Source organism: Nilaparvata lugens, chromosome 5, assembly GCF_014356525.2.
Source record: "Nilaparvata lugens isolate BPH chromosome 5, ASM1435652v1, whole genome shotgun sequence".
NCBI lineage: Eukaryota > Metazoa > Arthropoda > Insecta > Hemiptera > Delphacidae > Nilaparvata > Nilaparvata lugens.
In genome coordinates, this window is record NC_052508.1 from 43,600,639 (window position 1) to 43,619,774 (window position 19,136).

General features: G+C 35.2%; 1 protein-coding gene across 1 annotated transcript in view; it reads left to right on the forward strand.

Moving 5' to 3' along the window:
* The window catches only part of LOC111048917 (protein expanded), a 103,066-nt gene that overhangs the window by 45,577 nt on the left and 38,353 nt on the right, over positions 1-19,136 (forward strand). Inside the window, exons 3-4 of the mRNA XM_039429501.1 lie at positions 14,952-15,051; positions 18,455-18,534. Of these exons, the coding sequence (XP_039285435.1) occupies positions 14,952-15,051; positions 18,455-18,534 (180 nt within the window). The remainder of the gene's footprint in view (positions 1-14,951; positions 15,052-18,454; positions 18,535-19,136) is intronic.

The following is a 19,136-nucleotide window of genomic DNA, read 5'->3' on the forward strand; positions in this document are numbered from 1 at the left end:
ATACAACCAAGACCCAGAAGCTAGTGCTTGGTTTGAGACAAATCAGTCAGAGTGCAAAAAGTGCTAAGCTTCTTGGCATTACACTAGATTATAAACTCACATGGATACCTCATATAGAAAGTGTCTGCTCCAAACTTAGTAGGGTTATATACCTTCTTCGAAGGCTCAGGGATTGTGTACCCGCACACTATTTAAGAATGTGCTATTTCGCTTTTTTTCAGAGTGTCTTTATGTACGGATTGGTCTTGTGGGGTTGTGCCCCGGATGTGCAAAGAGTGTTCTTACTACAGAAAAAGGCTATAAGAATTATATCAGGTGCAGCGTATTTGGAGCATTGCAGGCCATTATTTATAAAGGAAAAAGTTATGACAGTTTACAGTATGGTAGCTTTCAAACTCCTACTTCAAGTAAAGAAGGATATAGGATCATATAGATGCAGAGTTGACATCCACAGTCATAATACACGAAATAAGACAAAAATAGATGTACCTTACACAAGACTGAAAAAAGTATTAACTAGTCCTAATCATGTATCCTTGAAACTTTTTAATATTCTGCCAGACTCAGCCAGAAACTTGCCTTTAACAGTATTCCGACAAAATCTTGAAAACCTTCTCTTACAGTTCCCACTATACTCGCTTTCTGATTTCCTCCAGCTGCCAGTAGAGAATCATTTTTTGGAAAACATACGTGATAGTACTCTGTAGTATTTTATATTTTTATGTGTTTATATTTAAATGATACATTATGTACGTTGGATTATTTTATTCTTGATATTATTGTTTTATTGACATATATGGAGGAAACCTTAAATAGAGGTTTCCAATAGTATTGTTTGGGTCCTGAATGGAATGAAACTTTTATTCTATTATTCTGTTATTTTATTAAATGATGTATTTATAATGTATATTTTGACGTTTCCGATAGCATTGTTTGTATGCACTAAAGGAATAAAATCATTCTTATTCTTATTCTTATTCTCCTTCAACTAAAAGTGTTGTCGACGTCCTCCGAAAGCAATGTCCAGTATAATCATTTGGATTGTTCAATTTTAAAAACGTAGCTACATCACAAGGTATTTTGGCGATGGTATTGATACCTTCATGTTTCTTAAGGGCCCTACACACCTACGGATTTGGCTCAGCTCGGCTCGGCTCGGGAGAAATCCGTGAGTGTGTAGGCGATTTAATTGCGAGCCGAGCCAGGCCGAGCCGAGCCGAGCCAAATCCGTCCAGGGCTACTGGCGCGGCTCGGCTCGGGGCGAAATCCGTGAGTGTGTAGGCTCTCCCGGCCGGGCGCGTGTAGTTACCAAAATCGAAATCGCCTAAAAATCGAGATAGCAAAATTTTGATTTCAGATTCGGATTCAGCGCCCTCGAATTGTATATCGGTTCGCGGGAGCTCTAAAATAGTCGAAAATGAAAACTCTGTGAGCACTTTAATGTTATTAATAAAGAATTCTATTTCTATGAAGAATTTAGTTGAACCTATAGCAAGAAAGTACTAGGCCTAGTACTGTAAAATAATATAATACCAGTGTTTCCCAAACAAATTTATTAGCTGTAGAATAAACATATTTCAATTTTTTATTCAATAAAAATGAACTTTTTTTTATATTATTTTTGTCTACTTGTGGGAAATTTTATTGAGGAAGCTGAAATTGAATCACAATTTTTTTGTCTCTTTTTTAACAGGTTAATATTGAGTATGACAACCTTTTTCGATCGATGAATTGTCTTAGTATTTTAAATACTATCTTACATAAGATGTAAAGAGTTCTATACCGTACTTATTGGGAGCTGGTTGAGGCTTTACAATATTTCAAGTATAGAGGGTTCAATTCTCTATCTACTGCCACGGTTAGTGAATAAAATTAAGAGTTGGTGTGTGGCTGTATGAGAAAGAGAGAGAGATTGATTGATTTTATTAATGGTGTGCTAGGTCTCGACAGACCCATTGCACAAAAACATCATTACAAAATATACATCCAGATAATTAAACAAAATAAACGATAGTAACAAGAACAAAATGGTATTAATGAAATTAAGAAAAAGAAAAATTAGTAGATAATTGGAAGATGACAGATTAATTGTTATAATTGAAAAATAGCAGAAAGCTCTATCCAGGAGGAAGAGAGAATAGAGAAAAATAAGGGGGCAGAGAGAAGAGATGAAGAATAAAAGTAAAACATGTATAAAAAGAAACTACAAATGAAGCACAATTACTTTAAAGAATTTGTGGTTGCTGAATTCAAATCTGAAATCAAAATTCCTCTATCTCCATTATTGGACGATTTAGATTTTGATGGTTTGGATAGCGTTGAAAAGAAGGGCAGGCCGGGCTCGCGTTGCTTACTACTAGTGTGTAGTGATTTTGCTCCCAGTCGTTCAAGGACACGAGCCAACACAGGCCAAATCCGCGAGCCAAATCTGTAGGTGTGTAGGGCCCTTTACTGCAAATGCCTTTTTATCTCAATAACAATGATCGACCGACCTGTTGTCATGTCCTGTGGTCTCAATTTGACATATTCTCTAAAAAGTTCTACATAATTTAAGTACATTATCATTGTTTTCTGTTAATATATGGCTTTATTGTTTTATTTTGTATTTTGGAATCTTCACAATAGAAGACATTGAAGATAAAGTGTCAATTCTAATTATTAGAATTGACCCTTTATCTTCAATGTCTTCTATTTGCATGTTTGTAAGCTTGTCACGCCTAAACGCTCCGGCGACTCCAATTAACATATAACCACTTTTTCCATAAAAAAAATGGTGCAGTTTTCATGAATATTTCAATTTCATCTTTTGTAAGAGTTTTTGATTTTTTGATTTGGAACCTACAGAAGTTTCTCCAAAAAGCTGTTATTTTTTTAAAACGATTAATGTCAAGTCATTTTTTACACTAATTGTTGATTTTAACATTCAAAAAATGCCCCAAAGAGTAGAAAGACTGAATTTTTTATAACTCCGAAAGTAAGCTAATAAAACGTTTTCTGTAATGTTCTTCAGCATCCTTAATAGTCTTCTTGCACCATCCACAAAATAGATTGTATTGTAGTTCATTTCAACTTTGACTTCTCTGGTAGAAGATTCAATGACACTGAATTTGCTAAATCCACTAAATTTTTTGGAGTTCTGTTCTCTTGATCCCTATCACTACCTATTCATTTTCACTTTCCTTGCCCTATTACCATAGGTAAGGAAAGTATTGCTTTCCAAAAAAATTAAGGTACCCTAATTTCAAGTTTTTTATACGTTTCAAGGTCCCCTGAGTCCAAAAACATGATTTTTGGATGTTGGTCTGTGTGTATGTGTGTGTGTATGTGTGTGTGTGTATGTGTGTATGTCTGTGAACACGATAACTCCATTCCTAATTAACCGATTGACTTGAAATTTTAAACTTAAGGTCCTTATACCATAAGGATCCGACAATAAGAAATTCAATTAAATCCAATTCAAAATGGCGGATAATTACTAAAAAACCATGTTTTTCACGATTTCTCGAAAACTGCTCTAACGATTTTTTTCAAATTTATACCATGGATAGCTATTTATAATCCCTATCAACTGACATGAGTCTCATTTCTGGGAAAATTCCAGGAGCTCCGTAATATTCTTGAGAAAAATGGCGGATAATGACTAAAAAACCATGTTTTTCACGGTTTTCTCGAAAACGGCTTCAACGATTTTTTTCAAATTTATACCAAAGATAGCCCTATCAACTGACATGAGTCTCATTTCTGGGAAAATTGCAGGAGCTCCGTAATATTCTTGAGAAAAATGGCAGATAATTACTAAAAAAAAACATGTTTTTCACGATTTTCTCATATATAAATTGACCGATTTTTTTCAAATTCATACCCTGTATAGTTATTTATCAGCTCTATCAACTGGCATGAGTCTCCTTTCTGGGAAACCAATTCACCCCATCTTTGAGAAATGCACTTAGTAACCTCCTTCTCGTGCATGAGGTAGGTAGGTAGCGCAGTTCATAAAAAGAATACATAGTCGAGATATTTCATCTGTAGAACAGCTGTTTTCACGACTTTAAAAAAATGACGACTAAAAAAATCATCGAATTTCACAATTCACACAAAGAAAAAGTTCTCTGAAAACAATTATATATACACATATACAGAAGTCTGATCGTAGTTTCAAATATGAGCAAGGAAAGTTGTGTGAGTGTACCACACCAGATTTTTTCAATATGTTATGTTAAAACTCAATTTGCATCATCTTTGATCTTTGAACTTAGCGCGTTGCCAGTATAGCCAACGTTTGGCAGATTTAGTCTGCATTGTTTTCAATATTTGTATCTTTGTAATAATTTCAATTTGTTGTCTAGTATTATTTGATTAATTTCAAATTTGTCCTTTTTCACTTGCTTTTGAATAATATTTGTGTTTTGTATCTTTATTCTTGCATTTCTCACTTGCGGAAATCGTTGTAGGTAGGTTTTGCTCCACTCGGCTTGTGTGGCGCTGGTGTGCTGCTTCTTCGTTTCAACTCGATTCCGGAATGTGGGAATTGGCCAGCTCTTGTTTTCAATTTTCGAATTTGAATTTATTCCAGCTGAATATTCAGTACTTTCATGTTTCATTGGCATATTTGCGATAAATATTGGCCTAATTCAATCAAACAACTTGTATGTCTTCACGGATTGTGTTTGAATCTCAAACTTCTGGTAGGTGTAACCTCACTTTCCATTTGAACTCAATTTTTAGAATTTAGTTTAAAGCTCTTTCCAATTTTACATTGTTCATCTATTTCAATCTTTTTTAAAAAATGTCAATTTAGCATTTTGATTCCATTGCATTTCTGCAAAAATCCAAGATCATCAAGATTGCTTGATGTTTCTACAAATCTTTATTTCATATTCTTGTTTTCAAACTCTTTGTACTCTGAACTCTGTGTAGTTCAGAGCGCTGTTGCTACAGTCAACATATTTTCTTACCGTAGGGTATTTTCTTTTCCTCTGTCCACAGTTTGGATTTTGGGAAACTCAATCAATCTCTCTACATCTCTCGAATCAATCTGCTACCGAATCTGTTCTACAATTCTACCTACGATCGAATCTACCGATAAAGGTCTGCAGTCTCTATTGACAGTCGAAATTGCATCCACTTTGAGGTTCCATATACCCTCCCACTCACTTGGTCGACTGTGCAATTTAGCATTCCACTTTGGGGTTACATATACCCTCCCACTCTCTGGCCGGTATGGTGATGATGATTTCCATTGCCGGAGCATTTCTTACAAATGCCTACAATCTTCGACAGCTTTCGACATCCTCAAGATACTCAGGTTGAGTAATTGTATATTCATCATAAATTTGTAATATCATCCATTCTTATTCATTCATCTGTCTATTTTCATTCATTCATTATCATTCATACTGCTATTGTTCATTTACTTATATAGATTTATCTTACTTATGAGCTGTGCCTACAAAGGCAATCAAAGAGTTTGTCATTTCAGGACATTGAATAATATTCAAAATTTTGAATACAAAATCATTTTATTTTTTGAATTTGTTTCTTCACAATTTGAAAGTCTTTACAATTGGCATCACATTCAACTTATGTATTTTGAAACTTACATCACAATTAATTCAACAATAAAAATAACAATTATTCACTACTTGATTTTGCAATTATTCGCATTACCTATTGTTTTGGTAGGACGAGTTGTATTCAGGACTCAGCCTACCTGGTCCTCTATTAATTTTGCTACCAGAAAAGTTATTTTGATAGATATCAGGCGCATATTTATCAGTTAAATTAATTGTATAATTTAGAATTGTTTAAACGTTATATCTTGCTTTGTAAACTTTCAAATTATTGCATGATACTATTGATATTACCATAGAGAAACAATAGCGTAAGTAGATATCCCATGGTATAAGGCGTTTATGTCGCAACTTTTACTGTTATCCCAAGCCGATTGCTGTAGATTATTGTTGATTTTTACTGTTTTGACCGGGTAAGAGTGTATGAACGGCACAATATGAGAGACTACCAGCGTCATAAAGCTTCACGGGAAAGAACTACGTGGGCTATCGGCTTGAGATAACAGTAAAAGTTGCGACATAAACGCCCTATGCCATGGGATATCTACTTATGCTATTGTTTCTCTATGACATTACTTACTGATTCAATATCTCGCGGTAATAATCAGCTGTTCGACAAAAATTCCCAGCAAGCAACATATTCATGTTTACCAACATTTCCTTTACCTTGACGCACTCTACCGTCATAAAGCGTGTTAACTATTTTGTGTTATTAAATTATTATGTTGCAAAGTTGGAGTGTGACAAAGTCTTTCTCCATTTGCTCTCAAATCTACATTCCCGCACTGAGTGTGGAAATAAGGTATTTTGCGTACTATAATAATTGATGCGGGAATGAGCACTTTTTCGGGTAACTGTAGGAAAAATAATTGATCACTTTTTCATCTGCTGATACTTCTAAACTAAAATCTGGTAAAAATAATATTATGGTGTTATCGTGAAAACGATAATACCCTTTTCACATGCGATATACATGATATATGTTTCACTAAAAGCTAAATTGGTAGGTAAGATAATCAGAGAAAAGTGGTTTAGTATAGGTACAACATAAAAGTCTTATTCACAAATAAGTAACTATTGGAGCACTTTGAGTTATTGTAGCTACAGTTTTGAGTTTGACTACTGTCACCTCTGTTTTGTTTGACTTTGCTTACAAAAGGCATTGTGGGACGATCAATATGCCTGAAACTTGAATCAACCAGACCGGAGACAGTCGATGTGTTATTGTTGTTGGACAAAGGGGATACTCTGAATATTTGTACTTTCTGAAAAAGGCATCGTGGACAGGTCTCTAGGAAGAAATTCCTGGTGACCGTATAGATGGAAACTTGACAGCGTGCCTGATGTCTCTCCCCAAAGAAAGGAAAGGACATTTGTCTACGGCATAGTAATTCTTTTCACACCTCTATTGTGCGCTTAATCTATAGTGAACGTAGTGGGTTTTATTCGTCTCTTTTTAGAGAAATAGGAGAAGGGAGCGTACAGTGACGACTACAGCTACGAGGCTTCGAGGCTACGACCAGGGCCCCAACAAAAATGTATGCTATCCTTGATCACGATCGTGGAAAGTAGTAGGGATACACGTCAGAATACGTAAGTGGGGAAAAATCAAGCTACAGGCAGGCACCAGGCACCAGGCACCATACTGTCTGGCTTTGTAGTGTGTGGTGCTCTACTGACTGCCCTGTCCGATTCAACGCTCTCGTATTGTTTGTATTTTTGAAGGGATTTTCAGATCGAATCTACGTGTAGACAACTTTTTGTTATAAGCGCTCGCTCACTCACTCACCTTGCCGCTGCAGGAATTCAAAAGTGAAAGAAAAAACGAGGTATAAGGAGCGTTGACGGGCTCACAATAGTTGGAGCATGACACGTACTGGTTTATGAATTCGTTGGAAAAATAAATTTGGGGGGGGGGGAAGAACGTAATTGTGCAGAGTTTTAATCTTAGCATAGGGCACACAACAAACTTTCATAGCTACACTATGCTATAGGCCTGTTATATTGATAGAACGATTCCAATATTTCTATTTGGAAATTCAAACCAAAGGTGAAGGATAGATCTTTTTTGAATGTGCTCAAACTATCACTAAAAGTGAATGTTGATTGGTCTTTAAAAATGTATATTTCAAATGAATTTTGTGTGTGGTGTAAACTCGTTTCATGCAATGATTTCTCTCTGTTATGTGAATCACATTCATTCAAGAATATTGTATAATGAAATTTATTTTTGAAGCGAGAATCATTATCTGTTTTAAAATCCTTTATTAGTAACAATTTCACTATTTTCAAGTCCTTCTCAAATTCATATCAACAATATTATTCCAATTGAAAGATGAATAATTATTCTCATAGCATTCGAGGGTTCTCTAATTGTTATGAAAGTTGGTTCAAAGTATTAAATATAAAGGTGCGTACAGATTTACGCGCCGCGAACATGAGCAATTCACTTTAAATCAGCCTTTATACCAAGCCTTTTATATCTGTATCTTACCGGTTCTGTAAAAATACAGATATGGTCAGCTGATTAAAAGTGAATTGCTCATGTTCGCGGCACGTATATCTGTACGCACCTTTAAACTTCAATCAAACATCAGTGTCTTTCCACTGAGTCGCCTAATTAAAAAGAAAATCTGAAACCGCCATTTGATACTGAATATGTGAGCTGTTGTAGAATGACGAATACAAATTGATGTATTTGACAAAAAAGTGGAGGAGATTCTGGAAAGCAGTGACACTTAACCTAATACTGGAAGTGGAAACCGGCCCGACTATCATCTCTTCAGAAAGCCACATATTTCTTCCAAGTTTATGGCCAGGCTAAAAATAAACTCAAGCTTCTGGAATGATATTCATATTCATATATGAGATGGAATGCGGCGCTATTTATAGAATTCTCCAAGAACAGATTGCCTTGAAAGGAATTTTCTCATCGGTGTAACTAGCTCCAAAGTGATTTTGTCAAGATCTGACTATTACTTCAGATATTTATGGAAAAAATAAATATATTTATAAAATAAAATGTTCATCTGACACTGGGAAGTTTTTAAATTATGATGATTGTCTTAGCAATCAGGTCATGAAAGTAAATTTCACAAGGCCAGGAATTTGTTCTTTTGAAAGTTCATTAGCTGCTTAGTTTTTATTTATTTTCAATGTGTTGTTTATTATTACTGTATCTTAGGCTGGTCACTAACAACAGGACATGCTTGATGAAGTTGTGTATAGTATATGACACATGATTTGTAATACATTATTGTATCATCGCAATGAAATGCTTCAAAGACAATTTTTTGAGGTTATCTTTTAGGTTTTTTCTTTACTAATCTATTTGAGATTAAATTATGTTTTGTAACAGTATAATTCGTAATTTTCCAGTTGGTTATTTTTTATTGTTATTGTTTGCTAATTTTACTTTAGACGTGATTACTCTGTTGTAAATTAAACTTGAATTAAAAAAAAAAACACTTTTGGAGTGAAAATCCACTTACATTGGTAGTGACGATCGTTTCGACCTGTTGTTGGTCATCATCAGACTGTAGGAATTTACTCTAATGTCCTATTTTAGGAATATTTACTCTATTTAGGAGTATCCTATTTTAGGAAATAAATATACACTAATTTCTTTCAATTCATAAACTCTATTTGATGACCAAATTTCATTCGTTCTCTACACCAACTCCATGATTTTCGAAGAGATCACCTACTTACAACTCTCATGTACAAAACCTCACTGATTTGATCATTTTGATGTGTTGAATTAATATTTTCTTGGATACTTGAATAATTCATATTGTCTGTCTTTTGTGAACTAAAGATTGATTTGTCACTCCATATGGTGGCCAAAACACGCCATATTGTGACCAAGATTGCCAGGATAGCAGAGTCGATTGTGACGTTGCACCCTTCAGTCTGCTAGTGCTACCTGGTCGCGGGTTCGAATCCCGCCGAATCCCATCGAATAGGCATGGACCTTTAATAATCTTATAAATCACCTTCGCACTTCCCATTACCCACGCAAAGAAAAAAAAGCTCATGTAGACATCATCCACAATAAAAAACAAAAACATTTTTTCTCGGCATAGCCTATATTCGGCATAGCCTACTGAATAGTTTTCTAAAATATAACCAACAAGGCCGTTGATATTTCTATGCATTATTTTAAATGATCTCCATTATTCTTGTTCATTGATTCAGCAAACCCCTCTTCCTGAACAAGTCAGTATGATGGAAGCAGTAAGTAGAATGAATAGAATGTAACATTCTATACTCTCTGGCTGAAGTGGCCACTCACGAACCCACCAAATAAATCCTATCCAGGTTAGCCTTGACTCTCGATTCACATCGTAAATTAGCAGCCGCTCTGTTCACATGACTTAATGAGATGTACGTTTAATTCAGTTTGCCGGAACTTGATCGAATATACACGTAATATGGAGGCTCCAGGCTTCACACTTGGCTTGCTTGCATTCAGCAGGTATGCCTATTGTTCTAACGAAACAAGTGTAGCTGTGTAGGTGGACCTCTGCACATCCATTAATGCACTGCTATTCACAGCTATAATAATTATCAAAGTGTGGCCTTGATTAGGTGTTGTAGTTGCATTCTACTGTTTACCATCAATGAAAACTGATCGGCTACTGTAATTTATACTTTTACAAGGACTTGTTCCAGGCTGGAGTGACTATGTGTTGAATGAATTTTCATCTTTTCCACTTGAAATTTTTTGTTCAAATTGTATCTGAAGCCTGATAATAGGGAATCTAAAATCAAATTTTGCATAGATGCTCCTGAAATTTTTAAAGATATGGGACTTGTAGCAGTTGATAGAGCTTATCAATGCCTATTTTAGGTATAATTTATTCAAAATCGTTGGAGCCGTTTTTGAGAAAATCGCGAAAAACCTTGTTTTTGACTACATTTTCGCCATTTCAGCCACCATCTTGAATTGCATTTGATTGAAATTGTTCGTGTCGGATCCTTATAGGGGAAGGACCTCAAGTTCCAAATTTCAAGTCATTCCGTTAATTGGGAGATGAGATTATGTGTATACACACACACACACACACACACACACACACACACACACACACACACACACACACACACACACACACACACACACACACACACACACACACACACACACACACACACACACACCAATACCCAAAAACCACTTTTTTGAACTTAGGGGACCTTGAAACTTATAGAAATTTTGAAATTGGGGTACCTTATTTTTTTTCGGAAAGCAATACTTTCCTTACCTATGGTAATAGGGCAAGGAAAGTAAAAAGTACTCTGAAAACAATTTATACACATATACAGTAGTCTGATCGTAACAATCAAATATGTTGCCGCCAATCGTCATTATGTTATTCCCCTAAAGTATTCTCGTTTAAGAATGGGTCTTACAGTTCAATGAGCAAGGAAAGTTGTGTGAGTGTACCACACCAGATTTTTTTTACATAATTATGAAGTATAATATATACACACACACACACACACACACACACACACACACACACACACACACACACACACACACACACACACACACACACACACTCACACACTGGACTCAGGGGACCATGAAACGTATTGAAATTTTGAAATTGGTGTACCTTACCTATGGTAATAGGGCAAGGAAAGTAAAAAGTTTTCCATAGTCTGTTGAAAACGTAAGATTGTGTGAGCAAATGAAAAAGATCATAATATCTGTAGTTGAGTTACAAAATTTGGTGACCTTATTTTAAAACATTGCAGTTTTCATGGAACGTCTGGAAAAATAGGTTTAGAAAGTGATCGGATGATAGCAAAAGAAATTTAAATTCCATCTTTCCAAACATTTATGGTAGTTGAATGTAATGCTGATTGTGAGATGATAGAAATGCGACTAATTTCTTCAGCTTGTGTTGTATTCGTTCCTCAGTTGATCCATGCTTTTACGCAGCCATGGCCTTGAGAGAGCCAGTTGCACTGTCTGTTAATTCATAATCCGGACTAAATACCACGAGAACCAATCAGATAAGCCTTCTATCAAAAAAACCCTGCTCCGATTAATTCTCATGAAATTCATTTCTGATTGAAATCGAACAGGCTTTTGTGCTAATGGGCTTTATATTTTCGTGTTTCAAAATCAGCTAAAAACTAAATCGATAAAAAACATGATTTTCCATCAGCTGCTCCTATTTCCTTTCATAATGTCATTACATGACACATGACAAATCTATTGATAATAGATCACAAGTAAAAAATAAAGTTGTCAATTTAGATAGAAATTAAATTGAGTTACATGTTAGTTTACATCCAAATTTTCTTCCCTAATATTTTGGTTCAAGCTAAGATCAAAGAAAGATTCATAAAATGGTAGTTAATAAACAAAGTGAGTGAATAAACTCTATTCAGATTTATGCAAATTCATATATTAAATTGATCCCACTTTAAGATTTATGATAGTAAAGTTTAGGACATGGGAAATCAGCCACAATAAATGTTATACTAACTATTATGAATGGACTATTATGTATGAATGAACTTCCATGTAAGAAAGAATCAGTGGATTGGCTGCTTTTACACTTTTGGATAAGTGAAACGAAAAGTAAGCGACAGGCTATGCCAAAAATTCCGGAATAAGCAAGAGATCCAGGGTCATCAAATTCCGAATCAACTTAATTTGGAATTTATTCTTCAATTGCATCAAGCAAAATCAAAAATAACATGATCACTGCTAATTTGATAACTGTCAACGGGAAATATTAATCGCCAATGAATAAAGTCGAGGTTGACTTTCAAGCCTCGCGTAATATTCTACAAAATTCGCTGCAATCAGACTAATATTCCACAGAACGCTTCCAACACATCAATTAATTATTCGAATGATTTGACTCAATAATTTTCATGCCGAGTTGTGGCCTAATCTCAAAAACTATTATAATTATTATAACTATTAATTTTGATAGAACTTGATTATAAATGTTTCACAAAAATAATATTATATTTCAATTCCCGTAGCGAAGCACGGGTGCCCTGCTAGTATAGACATAAAAAAGGGGGTGTGCTTGCAATTTGTATTGTAGTTCTGATTTTTTAATATATTATTTGGGTACATAAGAGAAGTCCAGAACCAATTTCTTCATGCAAAATTTCCTTGGGCTAGATACAGGGTGGCCCAAAAACCTCGTATTCTCGGCTAATTTTCCAGTTTTCAGCTATTTCTGCCAAATCTCGTAATCGGACAGAAAAATTTGCTTTCGCCTTTTTTTAGATTAAAAAATTCTGAATAAAATGAAATCATTCGGAACTCTCTATCTCCACTGAGTACTGAATTATGATTTTTCAAAAATGAGTGAAATTTGAAGAAAAAATCAATTTTGAAGAATTTCAGTTTTCGATCAACAATATCTTCCGATTGTTACCATTTAGATGTATAAGTCAAAATCCCTCTGGGCGTATTTTTGTGCTCTACAATCTGAGATCAGATAGAGCGCTCCATCTCATATAGATTTTTTTGTGCTTCAGGTGTAGAATATACTCATTTTTTTCGCAGGTGTATGCATCTATTTTTGATGTTTTACAATACTCGTGGGAATTATATAAACTCATAATTTGAACAGACTCACGACAAATTCTATGGAAACTTCCAAATCGTAAGGATTATCCTAGACTTCATCATCTCAATTCCAACAAAAAAATAAATTCAATATTTTTTATATTTTATTGCTTTAAAAGCCAACTTAGATTATTTAAAAGTGAAAAACATATTACAGTAAATAATAAAAAATGACAAGGGTACTGGTAATTTTCTATAATTAAACATTCATATAACCCTATCGGAATACTCTATTAAAAAATGAATAACGTTCTTTAATACCAGGAAATTTACCAATAATTTCCGTCTTTTGTAGCTGATTATTAAGCTTACATTTTATATAATGGTGATTATCCACTATGTAGCTGTTACTACCCTACTTTGTCACCATATCTGCAATAAGCTGAGCATTTTTTGTGGTTGAATTCAATCACTTCTACCACCAACATAATTATTTATGAATTACGTTAAAAGTGAGTAAACCAGTTTTTGGATTGTTCATAAGAGGAAAGGAAAGAATAGTAATGAACAGTGGTTGACAATGTTCTATTTGTTTCATTCATTATGGAGAATAGCAGTAGCACAGCATCAGCCATAATACAACGGCTAGCGTAGAGTTGGAGTAGGCCTACGGTGTGACCAGACCAGGAGGACCGGAAAGGAAGTGAACGAAGAAAGTTGGTGCTGGCCAGGAATAATTCCTTTTTTCAACTATTCAACTTCTTCACACCGTCGGAGAGAGAGCGAGAAAGCGATTGAGAAGAAGAAAAGAGTTCGCACGACACCATTTTCAACGACGACTTTCATTGAGCAAAGCAACAACATCCACCACAACAAAAAAAGACGAACAACAACATAGAGACGAGAAGTAAATCTTGGTAACAAAGAATAACAAATACCGAGGACACTGGCTCTTATCAGTGTTATCTGTTCATAAATCTTTATTTTATCATCAATTTATTCAACTACTGTATAATTTTCAATTTGTAATACAGGTTCTTCTCTCCTTTACTTGGACATTACAAAAACTGAGAAGTTTGAAGAAGATAACTAATAAAAACTGCAGGAGGCCGATCAGATGAACTTTGTAAATTTATTTTAGGAAGAACGTTAGAATGATCCAAGTGATCATTCAAGTGAAAGTGTATGCTAAAAAAGTAGAAACATTCCAGAATGAAGTTATCATCTAAATAATAAGAATGTGAGTGTTAGTGTTAGCTCTGGGATAGTACAAATTAATTTGAAATGTAAATTTCTGAAAATGAAAATAGTTTGATTGATTAAATCTTAAGAATGAACTAAAATTCCTTTCAATGGAGTAAAAACTTGTGAGAATGAACAATAATATAATATTAGACGAAAATCCAAATTGAATGTTGTCAAGCACCCTGAAGACGTCTACTACTGCAAATATTTGATTTGTATTTCTTTAAAATAATAAAATTACTAGTAGTTCTGAGAACAGTAGACCTCGCGCTCAGTAAGTTACATTGACCTGTTATGTTTTATCAAAAATTAATAAATAATTTATCCATCTAAAATGTCTAGAAAAAATCCTAAATAAACATAGAGCTTTCTTTCCTATCGTACCATGACGTGTCGTCCCGGAATGTGAGTGTGAGCGCTGTTATCGGGACTGGCTGCAATTACTGTCTACAACGTTGATGGAAAGATACATTTTCAAGATGAACCGATTATTTTATCGGTGCTTATCTGTTTATTTGGAATCTATTGAATTTTCATAGTATGCCATTTTATACAAAATAATTGATTGTTTTGATGTTTTGCAGCCGAAGACAAGAACTAGGGAACTTTACAAGCAGACATGTCAGCACCTGGCTGGAAAGGGCATGATAGACACGAAACTCTTCGGCCTAGCCATTCTTTCAGGTGAGCTCTCACTTTTTATACACTCAATTCACAAGTAGGCTATACTGTATACAAATAGTTGAATATATTATTGCCAAAGCGTTTTAATGAAGGAATTTCTCAGAAATGAATGTGTTTTATATCAGAAATACTAGAGACCCAGGGTTCAAATTGTACATCAAAACATCTTTTGCATCCCTCCAAGGAGATAGAACAGAGTGGATCTGGATGTTTTCAATCGGTCAGATAAAAGAGAGCAATGTGTTGAGCTTTCCTCTGAATTATTGGTGGAAACACCTAAATATGCAGAGAATAGTGGTGATGTATTATCGAACAGATATAAGAAACAATGTATTCATGCATTTCTGCGAATTATATATCACAACACCTTTAGTGGTCATCGAAGGGAATAGAGGATAATGGATAGATACAATCGGGAGGCAGGAGAGAAACAATGTATTTGTGCAGAATGCGAAGGAAATAAGACAAATATTTTCGCTTTTTGAGGGTTGAGATTGACCTTGGATTGTGGGCTTGCGCTTCGATACACACCTGTGGCGCGGATGAGAGCGCGCGGCTGAGCGTGTGCATGCATGTGTGTGTGTGTGTGTGTGTGTGTGTGTGTGTGTGTGTGTGTGGTGTGTGTGTGTGTGAGATGCTGCTGGAGAAGACTGGAATTCCAAGACTCCAGCAGCTGGACCATCCTTCCAACTATGGCCGGGCCCGGCCACCTTAAATTGCCAACTGCAAAAAACTTGACAAGTTGTTTCAAAATCTATTGAAAAAAGGTTTGGGCTTCCAGGCTCATTAATTGAAAATAGTAGCGGAGATTGGTTTCCGAAAGGTTTGGTAGCGAAACGATGATGGATATGAAAACATTTAGAAAAATGTGAATCTTGTTGTATATATAATCCTATTATAATAATAATTCTATTTTTTCATTTCCTCTTCATGTGAGTGGCATTTGGCATAATCCGCAGAAAGTCCCTTCTAAAAAATGTCATGTTTAGTCCTATTGAATATAAAGTCAACTAAGTTGAAGCTAAAATACAACTCCAACTGTTCAAAGATTTTTTCAACAAGGTATTTCCCTATCTACCTGCATCTTGTTACACAATAACAACTGATGTCCATCGAGTTATGATCGGATCTCCTAGTCTGTTTCGAGATTTGTTTCTCGTCCGTCAGGGTCACAGATCCACTACTGCATTCCAGAACTATGAGATTGTCAGTTATTATGTGGTTGTGACTGACTACATGTAGGGTAGTTGAAGATGATTACAAAGCCATTTCAGTTGAAATCGAGGGAAAGGTGTATTGTGTATTGGTAGCTGTGGTTAGGTGGCTTGAGCCAAGGACATTGGTGGCTGGTGGATGGCCAGTGTCCATCACGATTCCCTCGGATCAGATGAAGATCCAGATTCAGATAATGATGAGGATAATGTTTTTGATTATAGTGTTGGTGCATTCATTAAGTCGGTTTTGGTGGTGCGCGTGGTGGAGTGGCGGTGTGGTGTGGTGTGGTGTGGTGGTGTACAGTCCGGGCCAGAAGTGGTTTTGGACAAGGAGAGTGGGCGCGAGTGGCAAGCAGCAGTGCAGTGCGGTGCAGCCTCTTTCTCCACTACCTTGGTCCTTCTTTTTTATTATTTTTGTATCAGCTTTTGCCTGTGGCTGTACCCCATGTCAAGACAAATAATAGACCAGTGTGCTTGAAGTAGAAGTAGATGTATAGTGAGCGGTTAGCAGGCAAAGGATAGCTGGTCTAAGAAGGAGAAAACAAAAATAAAACTGAAAAGCTCCAGTGTGTGTATGTGTGTGTTTTATAATGTTATACAGCTACTGGGCATTATTTCGTTGCTTCCTTCATCCGTTGAGATAAATGAAACGCTGTTCAAAATGGGATGCGCTCTCACACATGCGCTCGCGCGCGCACCGACAGAGACAGACTGCATATCGAGTGTTGAAGTTGGATAGGGATGGAGTACAAGTATGTTGTATTCAATGGCAACGCCCTACCCTCTACCCTGCCACGTGGCCGGCATCCTTCTCACTCTTCCCAAATCACCCTTTACATCTTTCTCACTCTTCCACAATTATTCTGTAATGGCTTTTTCAATCTTCATCCTACAAGTAATCTTTTCTCTTCATTTAATTCATATCATTTTTCTTGCAGTCGGTTGCTCGTGATAACATAGCACAAATGTAAATGATGGTCTGCTTTTTTGACGGAAATTCCTCATAAAATGGAAAAAACTTGAAATGCGTCACTCTTTTTTTACATGATTACATCTCATGAATTTCCATTCCAAGATAGAATTAATATTTTTTATCCGGAAAAAGGAGTGTGCTACATATCTATCATCTTTAACGTTGATTCTGAGTATGCTACATATTGAATAGCCTATGTAATTATGAAAATGATTGCGTCATCTTTCATCGGCGAGGAATTTCCGCCCCTGGAAAGCATGCTTTTGTTGCTCCTATTCAATAATGAATGAGCATTTGGCAAATATTCAATGATACGTGGAATTACCAGAAAGTTTTATATCGCTGGCTAGCTTTATCTTTCTAGTCTTGAAAGAACTCTGTGACCAGTCCTGCACTGTTTGTAGTCTTTAATGTATGTCATGTTCATGCCAATCATTCAACTCCAACCCAGATTAAATAATATTAAACATGTTCCAATAATAAATAATGTATTCAGATTGTAATCAAGCATAATGCAAGTATTGTTTCATTGCAAAGTCCCCCAAATTATATTTATCCCTTGATTCCATGTGTTCAGAGGTAGATTTTGAGTCCCCGATAAACGAAATAAGCGTGAAACTCTCGGATTCTTAGTCAGGATATTACAAAAAATACTTTACTAATGAAAGTTACAGAAGCGACTGATTTCTGTAAATTATGTCGCATATACTCAAGTTATATTTGTTTAGCACCATGCTTAACTATTTATGAAAAAAAATTGTATCATAAGATCTTATTTTCGTACAAATAAGAATCTAATATCTTCTATTGAAAATTGCTGGTAGAATTCAATTATGTATCTAAACAGTTGTAAGCTATGCATTTCTCTGTTTGTTCTAAGGTAGTATTTCCTCATAAAGCTAACTAAATTTATTATTTTTTATTATTGCGGATATTGCACACATGATAGCTTTTTCCGTGGGTAATAGAAAGTACGAGGGTGATTTGATGAGATGATCAAACGTTCATGCCTACCATTGGGATTCGAACCCATGACCAGGTAGCGCTAGCAGACTGAAGGGTGCAACGCCTTAGTCGTCTCGGCTATCCTTGCCGCCAAATTAGAACTAAAGCTTCATTTTTTATCCATCCAAGTGCAAACAAAGTTTGTTATTTCTTAAAACGTTCAATCCGATGATTAAAATTATTAAATAATTTAATTTATTGTGTTTTCCAGATGGAGAGTACTTGTTTGCAGATCCAGACTATAAACTATCAAAATATGCACCAAAGAGTTGGAGATCGTCTTCTACCCATGTAAGTTGGAAAATATTACGGAAGCTTGTTTGTTTATTTATTTATTTATGTTTGTGGCTTTCATTGGCAGAGAGAACCTCGATGCAGAGAGAAGTTCTGCCTGGATATAATACCTTATTTTAATGTGCAGGAAGGGGTTTAATGATTTTGGACCATATAAAGTGATATCTATTTTGGACTAAAATTGTATAGAAATTGTACACGTGAAAAACTAACCTTATATTGGACTGTGTCATCATCATCTAAATTTGGAAGAAGTATAGCTCAAAGACTAGATTATTATCTCATTTACCAATGTTATTACATTAGTGTCATTTGTATCGTAAATGAATAAATAAATAAAAAATAGAATATCCAGATTAGGAGGTAAAAGTAATTTATCATAATAGCTCTCTCACTTTCTTTTTTTGTAGAGAGTTAGTGGGGAGGATATTTTTAATATTCTTTCCGAAGAATGGATATTGATATGTCCAAAGCTCCGCCAATTTATGTAGATGCATAATAATATAATTATCTATAGTTATCATATTACAAATTGCTTTTTCATATCATATTCAGTTCAATAATTATTTTCTTAGTCTATATTACTTAAATTCATCTAT